The 20015-nt window shown below is 41.5% G+C and overlaps 2 protein-coding genes and 1 pseudogene across 3 annotated transcripts; 2 read left to right on the plus strand and 1 right to left on the minus strand.

Annotated features, from left to right (window-relative positions):
- Positions 1-1426: 1426 nt before the first annotated feature.
- Positions 1427-7486, plus strand: Iqcf1 (IQ motif containing F1). Of its 2 annotated transcripts, none has more exons than XM_048794212.1 (4): positions 1427-5088; positions 5883-5951; positions 6085-6126; positions 7026-7486. In XM_048794212.1, exons 1-4 carry the CDS (start codon positions 5077-5079, stop codon positions 7470-7472), a joined length of 570 nt encoding a protein of 189 aa, XP_048650169.1. In that variant the 5' UTR covers positions 1427-5076; the 3' UTR covers positions 7473-7486. The 2 variants fall into 2 exon arrangements, with proteins under 2 accessions (XP_048650169.1, XP_015342253.1); XM_015486767.2 differs by having other exon boundaries at positions 5883-5945.
- LOC125613575 lies at positions 3029-3250 on the minus strand (annotated as a pseudogene).
- A 161-nt stretch (positions 7487-7647) lies between the features above and the next one.
- Positions 7648-18973, plus strand: LOC107143168 (IQ domain-containing protein F5-like). The gene is made up of 4 exons (XM_048794053.1): positions 7648-7667; positions 8184-8289; positions 13385-13484; positions 18513-18973. The coding sequence occupies exons 1-4, from the start codon at positions 7648-7650 to the stop codon at positions 18971-18973; spliced, it is 687 nt and encodes a 228-aa protein (XP_048650010.1).
- Positions 18974-20015: the final 1042 nt, after the last annotated feature.

Genomic DNA, 20015 nt, shown 5'->3' on the forward strand with positions numbered 1-20015 from the left:
TCCTACCGCACTTCCCCAACCAATGGGAACTCTCCAGGAGTCCCATAGCAGGCCGAGGTGGACAGCAGGAGTCCAATATCCATATGAATGCAGATCTTAACATAATCATATCATCTCAATGGCTTGCTGGCGTCACCTTTCGACCAAAAATGCCATGCATCATATTACTTGGTTGTGGCTCTTAGCACTTTGCCATTATAAGGTCTTGCTTAGCATCTGAACGGTCATCTTAAGTGACAGCTGCCATTTTAAGGAAAAAGTTTTGCTTTCTCAGCATTTCTGAGAAAGACTCACCAATCCTTCATACCAACCCAGCTCTGATTCCTGAGTCTGCCCTATAAAAGCCTGGGAACTCAAGCCTGTTTTGCCTCTCTCCACTATAGAGAGATGGCCTTTATTTGTCCTTTCTGGCTTACCTGTCTCTTGTTCCTCGCTTTCCCTTCAGCCAGACATACGGATTGTAAATATTTTTTCCCCAACCTGTAGTTTAAGTGATTTTTTTGATGAACAAAAGGTTTTAATTTGGACAATGTCCAATTGATCAATATTTTATAATTAGTTTTTTTTAAAAAAAATAATTAGCATTCTGTGTCTTGATTAAGGAATTTTCATCAACTTCAGGGACACAGAATAATTCTCATAGAATTTCTTCTAGAAGTTTTATGGTTTTATTTTTTGTTTAGGTCCATGATCCATCTTGAATTAATGTTTTTTTTGGTCTATGGTGTTCAATAAGGGTCAAAATTTTTTTAAGATCAAAAACTGCATTTTCTTTCTACATTGAATTATCCTGGTACGCTTTAAAAAAAAATCAATAGACCATATAAATGTGAGTGTATTTCTGCTTCTCTATTCTGTTTCATTGATCTGTTTATTTATTCTTACAGCACATTGTTTTGGTTACTGTCACTTTATTTATTTATTTATTTTTTAGTTTTAGATGGACACAATATCTTTATTTTTATGTGGGGCTGAGAATCGAACCCAGTGCCTCATGCATGTTAGGCGATCGCGCTACCACTTGAGCCACATTCCCAGCCCGTACTGTCACTTTATAATGAGTCTTAAAATGAGATAATGTAACTCCCTCACCTTTTTACTACTATATCAAGAATTTCCCAACAGTTCATTGATGTATAGAAATACAGTTGAATTTTGTATATTTCCTTTGTATCTTAAAAAAAAATGATGCCTTTTATTCTTTTTCTTTTTTGATACTGGGTATTGACCTAGGGGCATTTAACCACTGAGCCACATCCCTAGCCCTTTTTATTTTTTTATTTTGAAACAAGGTCTTGCTAAGTTGCTTAGGGTCTTGCTAAGTTGCTGAGGCTGGCTTTGAACTTGTGATTCTCCTGCCTCAGGCTCCCAAGCAGCTGGGATTGCAGGTGTGTGCCACCAGTCTGGGCCTTTTTTATTCTTAATTAATTTTATTATGATATAATTCACATGATACAATTCACCCATTTAATATGTACCTTTCAATGGTTTTTACAATATCTACAGATACATGTAACCATCACAATGGACATCTTGCAAATTTGCCAAATTTTCTTTTTAGTTCTAGTAGCTTTTTTGTTTTTAGATTTATTAGGATTTTTTGGTAGTGTGCAAAACTTGCACCTGCTAGGCAAGTGCTCTACACTGCACTATGTCCTCAGCTCCTTCTTTGAAAATTTTTATGCACATAACCATGATATATATGAATAGTACAATTTTTCTTCTTTCTTTTTGGCATTGGGAATTGAACCAGGGGTAATCTACCACTGAGCTACTTCCACCCCTTTTTATTTTTTATTTTGAGACAGGGTCTCACTAAGTTTTTTAGGGCCTTCCTAAGTTGCTGAGGCTGGCCTTGGATTTGCAGTGCTCCTGTCTCAGCCTCTTGAGTTGCTGGTGTGTGCCCCGGGGCTCAGCACAATTTTATTTCTTTAAGACATTACATTTCATTCTCTTGCTTGATTACACTGGTCAGTACTTTTAGTATATTGTTAAAGAGAAGTGATAAGAACAGATCTTCTTATATTTTATTTTCCCATCTTTATTTTTGAAGGATGTTTACTCTGGGTATCAAGTTTTAGATTGGCTTTTATTTTCTTTCTTCTTCTTTAGCACTTTACAATATCATTCCATTTTCTTTTGCTTCCATTTGTTTCTGATGACAAGTCATCTATCATTTTTATTATTATTCCTTAAATGTAATGTGGCCTTTTTCTCTGCTTTTGAGTTTACAATTTTCTTTTAATCCTTGGTTTTCATCAATTTGACTATGTTGTGCCTATATGTGATTATTACATTCATGGGTTTAGACCTTGGATTCCAATGCAGAGTTAAGGTCTTTAGGAGGTGTTTGAATCATGAGGTCAAATCAAATCTGACCTTGTGAATGCTTGAACTGAGCTATATCCCCAGCCCTTTTCTCACTTTATTTTTGCTTCCTGACTACCACAAGGTAATCTGCTTTGCTGCACCACATGCTCCCAGCCATGATGTTCTGCTTTTCACACTCAGAAGCAATAGAGCCATTTGATCATGGACTAAAACCTCTGCCACTATGAGCCATAATAAATCTTTTCATCTATTTATTTATCTATTAGTTTATTTTAGATTATAAAAACTTCCACTTTAATCAAGGCTTTTAATGTGGAACAGATTTATCAATTAAAATGGAAAGTTTCCAATACAATGAAACAAAAGTCCATAGGTCACCATACATACAACACCCAGCAGGAAAAAACAAAACAGCAAGTTTACACAGTCCCTATAACGGTCTGATTCTCAGATGTTCCATCCATCTGCCAAGTGTGTTCTGCTGGATACAAAGCACACTGTGGCTAAGGCTGTGGGCCACAAAGCACTCATCTGGTCCGGCAGTGGTGGCTCTATTCCACAAACAAAGCCATTATCAGCACATTCAAACAGTGTATTGAGCATCTTTTAAATATAAAAGTAGAAAACAAGAAGGCAACATGATCATGTTATCAGAAAGATATCAGAAAGTTAGGGCAGCTATGTAAAGCTGGAGGCTTCATTTCTTTGGCTTCTTGGGTAGTGGCTGCCAAAATAGCAAGATATGAAGTTCTGGTTCATGGATCATATAATGAACCCATCCCTGACACCAAGATTCTTCCATTCAGATTCAGTGGGTTTTAGGGACCAGTTTGGCTCTGTCCTTGGGCAACATGACATGCCAGTACTTGAACTCCTTGTTGTCATATTTGTCTGAATAGTAAATTTATTTGTGTGACATAATTGCTCTGCCTGCAGGCCTCCAGCACCATGCTGCCAACCTCTCCAGAAGCATGCCAGATCTTTCCTTTTAGGTTGATTTTCTCAGGTATTTTGTCTTGGGAGTGGAAAGCTGACTAGCACAAGATTGCATAATTTTTTGATTTGCCTTGAGGTTTTATAATCCAGTATTTTGTACATTATATTTTTTCAATGTTAGAATTTCCATGTAGTTCTTTTGTTCCATTTTCTGGAGCTTCCATTTGTTTGCCAATATCCTTCATCTTTTTAGTTATATTGTCCACTTTTCTCTTTAAATTCTTTATTTTTAAGTTTTAGGGTTTTTACTTAGTTCTTTTGTTATTTTAAAAAAGAGTTTCCATTTGTTTGCCTGTAATAGCTTGTTACTATAATGAATTAGCTGATGCAGAATAACTTTTTAAAGAAAAGAGATTTATTTAGCTCAGTCTGGAGGCTCAGAGGCACGGTGCTGATATCAGCTTACTTCTGGTGAGCATTTCATGGAGGATGGCAGGAACATGTATGAAAGGGGGAGATCATATCACTGAACAGGAAGTTAAAGAGCAAGTCAGGGGTCAGCCTCACTCTTATAACAACTTCCTCTTGAGAGAATTTCAGTCCAGGAAACAACATTCCCTTCCAAGGGCAGTGACCCCAAGGACCTGAGGAGCTCCCTGTAGTCCTCACCTCTTAAAGATCTCCCATTGCCTCTGTAGGGGCCAACTTCTAATGCACAAGTATTAAGGGACAAACCATATCCAAACCACAGCATCATCAGAATCTTACATCTTTTCTTTCATTTTTTCCACCTTTTCCTCTAAAATATTTATCCATTTTATCCATATTTATATCATATTAGATATTTTAAAGTCCTTGTCTGCTAATTTGAACATATGAGTCATCTGTAAGTCTGCTTCTATTAATTTTTTTCCCTTTTGGTTACAAGTCACAGTCTTTTCCCAGCTTCTTCATGTGTCTCATTTTTAAAAAATATATGCCAAACACTGGATAAATGTATTAGAGACTGAGCTAGGCCATTTTTCCATTAAACAGGAGTTCAGTTAGATTGGGACTGAGTTGTCACTACCTAGTTTTCATTCATCTCGGTTTCAAGTGTCTTGAGGGTTCCAAGACCCTTTGGTTCCAGCATAAGTATGGAATCACTGCACTGTTAGACTGGAGATCTTGCTTTGCCTGCCAGATCAGTCTCCAGTTCCCTGTACTATTGCTGATGGAGTACTAGTCCCAAGGAGAAAATGATGGTTGCAGATTCTGGTTAGTCTAGCAGCTCATGAGCAGTCATTGAATGTTCAACTGATTTCTTCTAAACCCCACAACATTACTCTGCATTTGGAAGGCTCACAGCTCTCTGTCCCTGGGTCCAGAGTTTTGGTAAATAACCACAGTCATGAACTAGAAAAGGATTGAAATTGAATTTATGTAGACTTTTTGTATCTATTTTTCTTTGACAACTTAAAGAAAATTGCTATTTTTCTTTTTTAGTTCATCCAGTGTTTTCATATTGTTATAGTTACTGACCAAGTTATAGTCTCTGTGGCCCTCTACTTCCTAACTGGTGGTAAAATTCCTTATATTCTCATGAAGTAGCATTTCTTCCTCCTTTCTGGGGGAAGAAACTATAGGAAGTGGGACCTAGCTAAAGGGAATGGGTCCCTGGGACATGTTCTTGGGGTCTATATACTGTCCCTGGCCCCTTTCTATTTCCTAGCTGCCATAAGTTAATTGGTTTTTGTCATGCTCTTCTGCCATGTTGTACTGCTTCACCACCGGCCCAGAAACAATGGAACCAGCCAGCCATGAACTGAAATGTCTGAAACTGTGAGTCAAAACAAATCTTTCCTCCTCTAGGTTAATTTTTCCAGGTACTTTGTCACAGTAATGAAAAACTAACACAGTAATCATTGGTAACACTCTTGTGTATTGTACCTTTCTCCTTTATATTCATTTTCAAATCATGTAAATGGGATCATAGTGATCTTTAATTTTTCACTTATATATATATCTTGGATATAATTCCTCATCAGTAATAATAGATCAACTCATTATTTTTAATATACAGTATTCTAAGATATAAACAGATTATAAATCACCAAAGTAACCCCCGATTGGTGGATATTTAAGTTTTTCAATTAAATGTTATTACCAATAACTGACTATCTTTATATGCTTGTGTATCAATGGGCTAATATTTGTGCTGCCTTGGCTTTAAAGCCAGGCTTTGGCCATTTATGGTTAAAAAAAAAAAAAAAGGCAGCACTTTTGTCTTTTCCTTGGCGAGGGCTCAACTGTTGGATTCATCTGGTGTAGAGTCATAGCAGCCCTTATGACATCATAGATCTCCCTCCTCAACTCTCTCTGCTTATGCCATGGCTAGAGGAATTCAGACCTGAGGGGGATTTGAACCATCTACACCCAATCCCTGTGTGATCAATGGTGAATACAAGAAAGCCAGATACACTAGGCTTTTTAAGGATGCCCCCATAGATATTTCAGGTTGCAGGGACCCTCTGACATCTGAAGACTCTGGGAAACTCTGGGGATGTGTGGGCTATTGAATGGAGAGAGAGGGATGACAGCCTTACTCTTACTTTTCTCCTAACTGCTGATTGCAGGAGGAGGAGGAGCAGCCTGAAGATAAAGATGAAAATCCCTTATTATCAGAGAACCCATCAGAGGTAGAGGGTAGGAGGAGCCCTGCCTTAAGTGTCACTGATCCTTGGGTCCTAATGCTTGTGCCTAATGTCTTTTGCATGGTCCTAAGCCAAGAGGAATAAACTCATTCTTGTTTATCCTTTTCCCCTGTTTCCTTTTCAGACTGATATTTTGGCTGAGACACAGAAAACGGACGATACTGAAGTAAGTCATACTTAATATTAAGTATGACTTCTCAGACCATAGTGGGCTGGGGCTGGGGCTGGGGCTGTTGTGTTTATGAAATGGAATGACCAAGATGTGAAAAGCTTGGCTTTGTTAGAATTGTGTGTGTGTGTGTGTGTGTGTGTGCGTGTGTGTGTTGAACTAATTCAAACTATGAAAGTCAAGAGAAGTGAAGATGGGGGAAGAGATGAGAGGTTGATATTTCTGGGTTGGATAAAACTTTTTTTTTTTTTGGTACCAGGGATAGAACTCATTTTATATTTTAGCCCATTTTATATTTTATTTAGAGACAGGGTCTTGCTGAATTGCTTAGGGACTTGCTAAGTTTCGGAGGCTGGCTTTGAACTCATGATCCTCCTGCCTCAACCTACTGAGCAGCTGGGATTACAGGTGTGCACCATCACATGTGGCTGGGTAAAACTTCTAATACCCGGACTTGACAGGGAGGGAGTAGTTTGTGAAATGAGGTAGAGTCAAGAATGAGGGCAGGATGACTTAAGGATGCCACTCCCCCCAGCAGTTGGTGGGAGGGTCTAAAGGGATATGGGTCTTGGTTAGGTAGTGGGTAGGCTCGGGCAGATCATGATAGTCTTTTGACTCATAGAGTTTTGCTGTAGCCTGGCTAACCTGATCTATGGGAAAACTGATTGCCAGGGAAGGTGTATTCCCATTTTACAGACTGAGACTAGGACTCAAAGGGCAAGGTGATATGATTGTAACCATTAAGCAGAAGGTGACAGAGGCAGGTCACTGACCTGCTCTTCTTGTTCCAGCCAATTTTAGAAGGGTTTCTAGGGACTCAGAATCTTTCCTGGAACACCTTAGACTGAAATGGGTGGGGAACATTCTCTGAATGTCTCCTCTTTTTTTCTTGAAAGGCTCTAGTGATCCAGGATGAGATCTCCGAAGAAGATAAGGCAGTTATAAAGATCCAGTCTTGGTGGCGGGGCACACTGGTGCGTAGGACACTGCTACACGCTGCCCTCAGGGCCTGGGTCATTCAGTGCTGGTGGAGGCTGATACAAGCAAAATTTGCAGAGAAGAGGCGCCGGGTGACACTTGATAGATTTTCACGGGAGGAGTGGGCAGCAGTCAGACTGCAGTCCTGGGCCCGCATGTGGCGCATCCGTCAGCGCCACTGCCAGGTGCTCAATGCTGTTCGTATCATCCAGGCCTACTGGAGGTGCCACACCTGTGCTTCCCAGGGTCTCATCAAAGGCCAATACCGAGTCACAGCCAGCCAGCTGCATCTCGAGTTGGAGATCCTGCTGGGCTCAGGGCCCTGTGTTGTGACAGAGTGTATTCCCCTCCCAATAAATCAGTGAAGTGATCTTCCAAATACTTCCTTTGTTTGACAAACTGCGGAAGGACATGGTAGATGATGAGAGATACTTGACATCAAATATGTTAGTGCTAAAGAATTGAGGGGTTATCTGAAGCTCTGTGTAGAGAAGGGTCTGAGCTCCTTGTCTAGACTGAGCAGACTATAATTGATTAGCAATGGCGCCAAAGGTAGGAAAGTAGGGGTTACAGATTGATAAGGCTGACAAACCCCAGGGGGGCATCACTCATGCTTGGTCTAGGGAATGGCACACTCTCTTCAAAACTGTGTAAAGTAGAAATTCAGGGTGGGGGTCATGGCAATGGCAGTACATTTGCCAGGAATTTCACCCAGCTGGGCCTAGTTGCTCAGGGCTTGTTCCTTATCACCATGATTAAGAAGAGCCCACCCACCACAAGCCCATAATCTTGTCTCCCTGCACAACTGGGGTTGTTTCCCTGAGGACAGCTTGTAAGAATCTGAGACCCAAACAGGAAGCTGTTAGAGAGCCCAATCAAATTCTCATATTCATTCTCTCTCTCTCTCTCTCTCTCTCTCTCTCTCTCTCTCTCTCTCTCTCTCGTTTTTTGGTGGTGCTGGGGATTGAACCTAGAGCCTTGTGCATATAAGATAAGCACTTCAACAACTGAGCTATACCCCCAGCCCCTCAAATTCTCATTCCCACCTTAAACATCATGTGTCCCTTACCCTTCAGCCCAGATGGAGGCCAGGATTCATTTTCCTCCACCCCTGGCCAGTGTGAGAGGTCTCACAGCATAGGGACGGGGGAGATGGCATTCTACTGCCAGCCCTACCCTCAGGTGAGTGTCACACCCCAAGCTATCACAGACCCTGGAGCTGAGGAAGCCTTAGCTTTGTCTTGTCTCTGTACAGGATGATCCAGGTAGAACTGAAAGTCCCTTCCTGTGACATGCTGCTACTTGGGAGTGGAAATGGGGCTAGTTGGTAATAAAAGGCCAATTAAGAGGTTAAAGCCAGTCTGCCCCTCTTCTTGCCTGGATACTGCTATCTCACAGGTCCCTGCAGAGAGGGAGGAGTCTGAGGTCTGAGTTGTTTGCTTCAAAGAAGAGTCCTTTCCTTCAGAGCTCTATATCCAGCCCTGCTCTATTGACTCTTCCCTGGTGACCTGATCTTGTAGCTCACAGAGGTTCTGAGACAATGCCCAGGGCTCTCAGGCTCCAACTCTCTGTCTTGTACTTAGGTATTAACTCTTTGTTTTCTGTTCTTTTGCCTCAGTGCCTGGGTCTCTCTCACTCTCTCTCTGAAGGATTTCTGTCACTCTCTGATCTAGGTCAGGTCCCTAGCTCTGTCTGTCACTGCCATGTGGCTATGGACAAATTGATTCCTTTCTCTAAGTCTCAGTTTCATGAGTTGTGAAGCAGAGCTAATGACCCCCACCTTTTAGGATAAATGTCAAATACTGTGATACCTCATTGTTCTGCTGTTCTTTAAAACATGAAGTTGTACACCTTAAATATGATTGTGTGTATATATATATATATATTTTTTTTTTAAATTTATTTTTTAGTTGTAGTTGGACACAATATCTTTATTTTTATTTATTTTTATGTGGTGCTGAGGATCGAACCCAGGGCTCTGCACATGCTAGGCGAGCACTCTACCACTGAGCCACAACCCAGCCCCAAGTCACAACCCAGCCCCTGTATTTATATATTTTTAACATGTCAATTAAAACTCAATAAAGCTAAAAAAAAAAATCAGCATCATCCACAAAACAGACATAGACTTTAAATGCTGGTGGACATGGAAAAAGCAAATTCTGGGGTTGGCTGGAATGATCCACAAAACTCTTACAGGTGATCTACTCCTGCTCCCAGACCCTCTCAGTGGGCAGGGCTGGGGAGTATATGTTTGCATATACGCACAAACAATACTCACATCACTGTTTATTTCTATATCTATGTTGGAATCTGTGAGTTCACTTTGAGACCTTCAATCCCAATCTAAACTCACTGAGTTCATTCTAGTTTTCTCCTTTCCATATTCTTCCCTCCTTGCTTTTTTTTTTTTTTTTGATACTGGGAATTGAACTCTCAGGGGTGCTTTACCACAGAGTTACATCCATCCTCAGCCCTTTCTATTTTTTTATTTTGAGATAGGGTCTTGCTGAGTTGCCCAGGCTGGCCTCATACTTGCAATCCTCCTACCTCGACCTCCCAAATTGCTGGGATTACAGGCATGTGCCACTGAACCTCTCTTAATTTTCTTATTTGATCTTCCTTACAGTTAGCTAATTTTCCATGGTTTCTGCTGATCTCTTTTCTGTACAAACACTTTCTCTACCTTGCTTGGGTTCTGATACCTCAGTGGATGATTGTTCTCTTCATGCGGTTCTGTCCCCTCATTGTTCTGCTACTCTGTGGAAATGCCCCTCTCGCCCAACTAAAGCTGACAGGAAATGTCAGGACACCCTCTATGTATCAATTCTCTGTATAGTGCTCAAGTTCTGACTTAACTATGAGACAAGGCTGCCTTCCTCATCCTATGGGATATGATACACATTATTGATATGACCTCGGACCCCTGTGTGGACTCCTCTTTCTGCCTGGTTCTCTCCCTCTCACACCAATGCCTTGGGCACCTTTCTTGGCATCCTCACTGGCTCTGTGCCATGGCTGTTCTCTCCTCTCCAGGTACATTTACATTGCACTCTGCAACCTTAAGACTTTTAGACTGAATTGTTCAGGAAGGCAAAGGAAAAAAGAAACAGAGAGAGAGAGAGAGAAGAGAAGAGAAGAGACGAGACGAGACAGGACAAGAGAAAACAAAAATTCTAATTAAAAAGCAGAGACAGGGCTGGGGTTGTGGCTCAGTGGTATAGTGCTTGCCTAGCATGTGTGAGGCACTGGGTTCGATTCTCAGCTCCACATATAACTAAATGAAATAAAGGTCCATTGACAACTGAGAAAAAAAATCAGAGACAAAACATCTGCAGAAGAAAATGCTCAGTCACTGGCTAAAATTTGTTTAGGTTTTTCATCCCAAACCTGAAGGAAACATAACCACACAGAAAACTCAAAAAACATCCAAGAGAAAATGGATCCAAATGTTTAAGCACAGGTTCAGGACTTCCTTTCCTTCTATGAATTCATAGGAACAACAGAAAAATAATATATTAATTCCAAAATCTCTAATTGTACCTAAATAGGAAGGGGATAATCAGTAGATAGAAATTATGTGAAATCTCTAAAAGAAGACATATGTGAAAAGACTGGAAGAAAGTAAGTTCTAAAAAAGGTCTTGGGCAAAAAGGAAAGAGTGGGCTACATAGGCTGTCCAAGCAGCTGGCTTTGGTTGCTGCAGGGGCTGGTTGCAATGTACTAACCAACTCTCCAGGACACCAGGCAGCTGGCAAGAGAGGGCTTGTGTCCAGGTGGCCCTCTCTTGCGAGTGTGCTGAGGAGGAGTGGCAGGGCCTTGTGTCATGTGGTAACCTTACCCAGGAGACTGATATATCACCGTGAGCCTGCCCCAAACCTCCCTTGTAATCCTCAGAGTCAGGGACATGGCAGTTATCAACCAGCTATGGGGAAGTCAAAATACAAAGAGGGACTTCCAAACAAGAACCATCAAACTTTGGAAAGCAACAGCATGAAAAAAACCATCCCTCAACCCCATAAGCAGAAACACAATGGCCAAGGGAAAGACTTAAGAAAGGTTTAAAGAGTGAATTTAATATGCTCAGTGGACAGAGGAAAACATCTTAAGTATGAAAAAAGCAAACCATTATTTGTGGACCTTAGGAAAAATGTTTGTCAAAATTAACAGATGGGATGAGTAGCAAAAAGGACATCTAAAGTGCAGATTAGTGAGTGCAATGTTTGACATGAAGAATAATCCTGGATTGCAGCACAACAGGGCAAAGAAATGAAAAGGTTAGAGAAAATAAGCAGTGATCCAGAAGTTTCTGTCATGGTTGATTGTGTGTCCCTGAGAAAGAAAGTACAGAAATGAATGGCAGCAACATTACAGCGTGAATGACTCCCAGAGCTTATAGGAACTCACTTGCCCTCAAAAGGTGAAAGAAAACAGATGGAGAGCCACAGGGGTTGCAGCACAGTGTCATTACTGAGGAATATAAAACACTCCAAAAGTTAAAGAGGAGGAGAAAGCAACAAATTACCAAGTAGGGAATAAGTTTCAGATTGATGTCTGCTCTCAGCAGCAACATGGGATCCAAGGAGAGAGTGAAGCAACACCCTCATGCTCTGAGAGAAAATATATTTAAACATCGAGTGATATGCTATCTCAAATGCCATTCAAGCACAAAAGCAGAGTAGAAGGCATTTTTATTAATTTAGAGACTTCTTTATTAATTCACAGTTTGGTCCGTAACTGTCAGCTCCTTCAGAGGTCACTTGGGTGGCAGAGAGCCTGCCTTGTCTGAGGTCAAAGCCCTTCCATATGCCAATTACAGTGATTGATCCAGGTGAACAGAGACCTGGGAATTGAACTCTGGTTGGAGCAATTCTGCTGGGTCATTTCATCCTCATAGCTTCGTATGGTACCTGCTAAGCTTAGTAAGGGAATATGATGAACAACCATACAGCCATTGATTTGATGAAATGCATCAATTCCTCGAAAACCAAAAACTACCAAACACTTGTCCAAGATGAAACAAATAACCTGAGTTATACTACAGCCATTAAAAAAACTGAATTTAAGCTGAGCATGGTGGCATATCTGATACCAAGACCAGATGAATATAGTGTTACAATAGAAAATTATGGACCAGTGTGCCTCATGAACGTAGAAGCAAACAAAACAAAACAAAACGAACAACCAATTATCATCAGATCCAACTTTGCAACATATCCGAAAGTATCTCTCTCACACACCCCATGAATGGGGAATTATTTCAGATATACAGTGGGGTATGATGATCTAGACCCTTATCCCTGGGGAATCTCATTCCCTGGTTGCGCTTCTTAGACCATGACTACCATATGGGTTCATCTAACATTATAATTGAGGGTAAGGCACCAAGAGATCGTCCAGTGACTCACTCAAAGGGTATTATCTGCCCCCATAGTATAGCCCACCCCATCCTAATAATCAGGGTTATTATTCTTGCTAATATGGTGACTCCTTTTAGTACTAGCACATTTCTTGGCAAAAGGAGGCTGATGTGAAGAGGTCATAATCATAGCTTTAATGCCCTCTCTCTGGCAGAGATGCTAGTCAAAGATGAAGGAAATCTAGAAAGGGTGGTAGATGATGGGGGTGGGGGGAGAAAGGAGTGTGAGTAATGGCCCCAAGGTCAATGTAGTAGTGGAGACTTCAGTGTATCTCTCTGAGATAAGATGTCTCTCTGGAATCTTGAAGAAGCTATTTTGAAGTGGTGAAAACTTACTACAGGAAGCAGGTAGATCTGAGTGGCATCAAGGGATGGGTCACAGAAGATATGTGGATGTAGTGGATCCTTGCTGAATAGTGGGTGATGCATCCCACAAGTGTTGGGAATACTGGCTGCTCTTGGGTCACTGCTCTCTCTTCCTGAGAATTGCCTTTGGCCACAGGGAAAAGAGTTGATCAGTTGTGTCTTCTCCTCAGGGGAATACTGCAGCCAGTGACTGGCTTGTGATTAGTGAGGGTTGACTTATGTCCCCACAAAAAGATATGTTGAAGTCCGAATTCCCAGTACCTAAGAATGTGACCACTACAGTTTGGATCTGGAATGTCCCCTGAAGGCCTAACACAAAGGTGTACTCCCCAACTTGGCACTATACTTTTCACTATGGGAGGTAGTGAAAAGTATAGGGGTGGGGGCAGTGAAAGTTTTTTGGGGGGATTGTGGAACCCTAGTCTCTTTCTCTCTTTTTTCCTCAGCTGTAAAGTGGGACTAATGTCACTCCATTGTTATTCCCATGAACAGTGGAGTCTGGTGATGAGGGCCTTGCCTCTGAAGCCGACAGATGAAGGCTCTAAACTTATGCAGGTCTCACAGGGTCTAGCCAACACTGTCATCTTCAAATGTATGCTTCCAGAAACTTCCCTGTCCCACACATTTTGTCCCCACTATTTCCCCCATCCTCTGTCTTCCTCACCCACTCACCCCACTAACTTCACACCAACACTCCCCAGCCTCAAATGGCCTCCTTTCCTTCCCTGCTTTCTCCTTATAGATCCACACAGGCTTTTCCCTTATGCACCCTGTAAATTCCAAATGCATGTCTCAGTGACCCCTTGGACTGTGATTTTGAGGGGAAATAATGTCCAGGTGGGTCTTTAGAGGTTGGGTAGAGGTGGGTCTGTTGAGCTACCGGTCATCCATCCAATTGTGACCTTGATGCCCTCCAAGACAGAGAAAGACAGAGAAGCACTTGAACCCATTTGTATATAAATAAGTGCTTATATTTGGGTCATCTTTTTCTTTTTTTTTTTAATTAAAAATTTTTAAATTCTAATTTGTTATATATGACAGCAGAATGCAATTCAATTCATATTACACAAATAAAGCACAATTTTTCATGTCTCTGCACACAAAGTAGAGTCATACCATTCGTGTTTTCATACATGTAGTTAGGGTAATGATGTCCATCTCATTCCACTGTCTTTCCTGCCCCATGATCCCTCACCTCCCCAGCCTCCCTTTTGCCCTATCTAAAGTTTGTCTATTCCTCCCATGCTTCCCGCCCGCCATCCCCATTATGAATCAGCATCCTTATATCAGAGAAGACTTTCGGCATTTGGTTTTTTGGGATTAGCTTACTTGACTTAGCATTATATTCTCCAACTCCATCCATTTACCTGCAAATGCCATGATTTTATTCTCTTTTAAGGCTGAATAATATTCTATTGTGTATATATATCACATTTTCTTTATCCATTCATCTACTGAAGGGCATCTCGGTTGGATCCACAGTTTAGCTATTGTGAATTGTGCATCAATGTGGCTATGTCCCTGTAGTGTGCTATTTTTAAGTCCTTTGGGTATAAACCAAGGAGTGGGATAGCTGGGTCAAATGGTGGTTCCACTCCCAGCTTTCCAAGGAATCTCCATACTGCTTTTCATATTGGTTGCACCAATTTGCAGTCCCAACAGCAACATATGAGTGTGCCTTTTCCCCACATCCTTACCAACACTTATTGTTGTTTGTCTTCATAATAGCTGCCATTCTGACTGGAGTAAGATGAAATCTTAGAGTAATTTTGATTTGCATTTCTCTAATTGCTAGAGATGTTGAATATTTTTCATATATTTATTTATTGATTGTATATCCTCTTCTGAGAAGTGTCTGTTCAGGTCCTTGGCCAATTTACTGATTGGGTTATTTGTTTTTTTCAGTGTTAAGATTTTTGAGTTCTTTATATACCCTAGAGATTAGTGCTCTATCTGATGTGTGTGTGGTAAAAATTTGCTTCCAAAATGTAGGCTCTCTATTCACCTCACAGATTGTTTCTTTTGCTGAGAAGAAACTTTTTAGTTTGAATCCATCCCATTTATTGATTCTTGATTTTAATTCTTGTGCTATAGGAGTTTTATTAAGGAAGTCAGGGCCTAATCTGACATGTTAGAGATTTGGGTCTACTTTTTATTCTAATAGGCACAGTGTCTCTGTTTTAATTCCTAGGTCCTGATTCACTTTGTGTTGAGTTTTGTGAATGGTGAGAGATAGGGGCTTAATTTTATTTTGCTGCATATGGATTTCTAGTTTTCCCAGCACCATTTGTTGAAGAGACTATCTTTTCTCCAATATATATGTTTTGGTGCCTTTGTCTAATATAAGATAACTGAACTTATGTGGGTTTTTCTATGTGTCCTATATTCTGTACCATTGGTTTACATGTCTATTTTGGTGCCAATACCATGCTGTTTTTGTTACTATAGCTCTGTAGTAGGTTTAAGGTCTGGCATATTGATGCCACCTGCTTCACTCTTCTTGGTAATCATCTTTTTCTTCATCTTGATTTACTAATTACTAGGTCTTGTGTGCACCCTTCTATATTGCTATCTAGAGAACAAACACATTCTAATTGTTATTTAGTATACCACTGTTTCAATCAACTGAGACCCACTTAATGAACATCAGCCAGGTGATAATGAATATCATCTATGCTTTTGTGTCAATCAGTATTTGGAGTGTTTTTATTTTTAATTTTTGAGATACTGGGAATTGAACCCCAGGACCTTGTGACATCCCCAGCCTTTTTCAAATTTTATTTTAAGACAGGGTATTATTATGTTGCCTGAGCTGGCCTCAAACTTGCCATTCCACTGCCTCACACTCCCAAGTTGATGGGATTATAGGCAAGTGCGGCTCCATCTTGGAGTGTTATTTTTGTAGATATTTGGCTTGGGGTGTTATTTTTGTAGATATTTGGCAGAAAAGGACAGGTCTTCTAGGCTTCCCTTAGAATGGCTCAACTGTTGGAAGCCATGCTGGTGCCTGCGTCATAGGTGCTCTTATGACATCACCATAAACACAGCCTTTTCTCTACTCCCCCCACCCCCACTCTTTCACTGGAGCTTTGGCTGGAGGGTAGACCGGAGGGTGATGGAACCATCTAGCCCACAACTATGGGTAATTTAGTAGAGTACAGACCTGTGGGGGTTTGACCATCCATCCCCTGGTTAGGGACATTAATTGTTTTTTTTGGTGGGGCCGGGGGAGTACTGAGGATTGAACTCAGGGCCACTCAACCACTGAACCACAGTGCCCCATTTTGTATTTTATTTAGAGGTAGGATCTCACTGAGTTGCTTAGCGCCTTGCTTTTGCTGAGGCTGGAATTGAACTCATGATCCTCCTGCCTCAGCCTCCTGAGCCACTGGGATTATAGGTATGCAACATCGCACCCAGCACATTCATTGATTTTTTTTTTTTTATAATGTTAGACCAACCATGCAAAGAAAAGACCACCGGACTCCAATTGAAATAAAATTAAAGCAAGCTTATAATTTCAACCGGCAGGGCTACCTCTCTCAACAAAAACCGTGGGAACAAAAGCAGCCCCACAGCTCTCCAGGAGTGCAGCTTTATAGCCCAGAAAGTTACACAAAGGGGGGTTTGAGAACTTACAGATAAAAAAAATCTGATGAGCATAACACAAAGGCTAGTTCATATTTTTGCTGGCCCCAACATCAGAATTTATGAAGGTTGTATTTATAAAGGTCATTAGAGCCTCAGAGAGGGTTGTTATCTGGCCAGGGAAGGCCAAGGTTTATGAGGCATCACTAAATTTCAGAGAGAGTTGTTATCTGGTCCAGGAAAGCCAGTTATGGGTGAGTTCAAGGCACAGGCAGGCATTCCAAGCAAGTTTAAAAATCACAGTAATTTATAGTAAAGGTGAAATTAGCTTTTCATGCCTTTGTTGTGTTGGCTCCCAATCTTAAGAGGGAATTAGGCTGGGCTTATCATATAATACTTTTATTTTTTAAATTGCTTTTATTTTTTAAATTCATGACAGAGTGTATCACAATTCTTATTACACATATAGAACACAATTTTTCATATCTCTGTACATAAAGTATGTTCACATCAATTCATGTCTTCATACATGTACTTTGGATAATGATGTCCATCACATTCCACCATCATTGCTAACCATTCATTGATCTTTAACAGATGGATCCATCCAAACTTTCTGAGAGGGCAGGGTAAGTTTCCTGTAGTTTATTTGAGAGGGTATCCCTCTTCGTGTCTGGAGTCCTGGGAAAGGCACGGAAGTTGGGGTTGTGGTTGATTTGGCACCTGGTGATAGGAGAGCACCTTTTACCTTATCCTGTGTTTCCCCACTGAACTCCAGTGTAGAAAGACAGCAACCCATTTTAAATTATCATCGAAGATGATGATGATGAAATCACATTGATAGAACAGAACTTGAGGAAGCAGAGGAGAGAAGTGGGAACCAATTCCACACGCAGTCTCCTCACCCACTACCCCGCCGCCTCTATACCATGTTCACTACCTCCCTTGGTCCCCAACTCCTAAGGTAGCTAGGTCTAGGTTTTGCTGTGGACATCTCTGACCTTCAAAGTCCAGTGGCATGACTCAAAGACCATGGCAATGTTATTTATTGTCCAAAGAGATGTTTCACTGAGAGGGACACTTGCCATCATTATGCCAAGACACCAGGCATAAACCCAGGCCATCCCAGGTAAACTAGGGTAAATGGCTGCTGTACACAGAGCTGGGATGAACAGAGATTGTCTTCTCCTCCTCTTATTCTTTTCTCCATTTCACCCTTAAGCAGAGAGAGTTGGGTCTGGCTGAGATAAGAAGCAGGGAGTGGTGGCAAGAAGTGTAAACCCAGGCCACATAGAATTGGGAGCTGTCATGGGGCTATGTTTAGGAATGCAAGGGCCAAGGTGTGGGAAGCCAGGTTTTAAAATGTGTGTGTTAGTGTGGATGAATGTTTGTTTGCACCCATGTATATGCTAACACATGTTGAACCTGTCAATAACATGGTGAGGTGGAGGAATCTTTGACTACTTTGGTGAGGCAGAGGGGACACAACAGTTTGTGGTTAAACAGCTCAACGGCTAACCTGCGGATAGGCCAGAACTCTGGGGGTCTAGCTACAGTGAGGGAGTCTATCCTATTCCCTCTATTAAAATATCATTGTTGGAGACCATCGTGGGTGTCAGAGGCAGGGTGCAGGGCAAGCAAAGGCAGGTGGGAAGGATCTGAAAAGAAGGTCATGGATTCCAGATAAGCTGTCCTGTCCAGATGAAACGAAGCTCTTTTACCTCTAAATCATGATATTCTTGCTCTAGACTGGCCAACTAAATGAGGAAAACTGGGTGAAATAGCTAGAGCAGGCATACCCCAATTTTACAAACAGTGACATTTAGACTCAGAGGTCAATGTGATGCTTCCATGTCCATCAGCCAGAAACTAGCAGAAACAGGACACCTACCTGGTCTCTTGGGTCTAGCTGTGGCCATGCCCAGTGCTCCTGAAATCTTAAGGAAGTGGCCATTGTTGATACACATGCGTGCTCCTGGCACACGCTGAGTTTCCCTAAGTGTCCTAAACATTCTCTGCGTTCTCTTGCCAGGCTCCGACGACGACACCGCGGATGAGAAGGTCATCATAAGCATAGAGGATACTGCTGCTGTGTTCATCCAGGCCTGGTGGCGAGGCACGTTGGTGAGACGCACACTGCTGCATGCTTCCCTCAGGGCGTGGACCATCCAGTTATGGTGGAGGCAGATACGGGTGAAGCTCATGGAAAATAGGCGGCGTAATGCGCTGGATTTCTATGCGCGGAAAGAGTGGGCAGTCGTCACGCTGCAGGCGTGGGTCCGAATGTGGCGCATCCGCACACGATACTGTCGATTGCTAAATGCTGTCCGCATCATCCAGGTTTATTGGCGTTGGCATAGTTGTCATACCCGTGGTTTTATTCAGGGAGACTATGATCTCAAAGAAAACCAATTGAATATTCAACTTGAAATCTCTCTGGGTTCACAGGCTTGTAAGGTGCAACAACACATACCCCTTCCATTAAAAGAATGATCAGGTCTGCTCTATCTGCGTTCCCAGCTGTCTTTTTATTTGACATATTTCCAGGAGGTCATCGTTGGAGCTTATGATGGCAGATACTGTAGGCAACTCACAAATCAGCTTTGGGGAATCAGAAGGGGTAATCTGGTTACAAGTGAATAACCCTTTGCAGAGCCTGGGTGTTGAATGAACAGGACCAGTGATGGATTAGCCTTGTCTGCCGCAGGTGTGAGACACCCAAGCAGATCAATGCTAGGGAGACTATGTAAATAGTGCTCCTTGTGGCCCCTTGGAATTTTGCATCACTCTTGGCTCTTTTTTGGGGTACTGTTTTCTAAGACTTATTTTAAGAATTATGGTAAAACATAAAGTTTACCATTTCAACTGTTTTAAAATGTACAGTTCAGTTACTTAAGTTCAATCACATTGTGTAATCATTACCACCATTCATCTCCAGAACTTTTTGGGTTTTGCAAAACTGAAACTTTGTACCCATTAAACACCAATTCCTCATCCTTCCAGCCCCTCGCAACCACTATTCTATATATATTTTTTTTTGGTGGGGCATACTAAGGATTGAACTCAGGGGCACTCCAACACTCTGCCACATCCCCAGTCCTATTTTGTATTTTATTTAGAGACAGGATCTAACTGAGTTGCTTAGTGCCTCCCTTTGCTGAGGCTGGCTTTGAACTCGTGATCTTCCTGCCTCAGCCTTCCGAGTCTCTGGGATCACAGGCATGTTCCACTACCACATCCAGGTCCACCATTTTATTTTGTCCCTAAATTTGACTAATCTAACTGACTAATCTAGATCACTCATAAGAGTAGAATCATCCAAATTGACTGCTTGCTTCACTTACTGTAATGTCTTCAAGGTTCATCCATGTTGTAGCATGATTTTTCCTTTTAAGGATGCATAATATTCCTCTGAATGCATACACCACTTATTATTAGCTACTCATTTGTCAATTGATATTTGTGTTACTTCCACTTTTTTCCTATTTGAATAGTGCTACTATAAACATGGGTATACCAATATTGCTTCAAGTTC

The sequence above is a fragment of the Marmota marmota genome, unplaced genomic scaffold (genome assembly GCF_001458135.2).
Source record: "Marmota marmota marmota unplaced genomic scaffold, marMar, whole genome shotgun sequence".
NCBI lineage: Eukaryota > Metazoa > Chordata > Mammalia > Rodentia > Sciuridae > Marmota > Marmota marmota.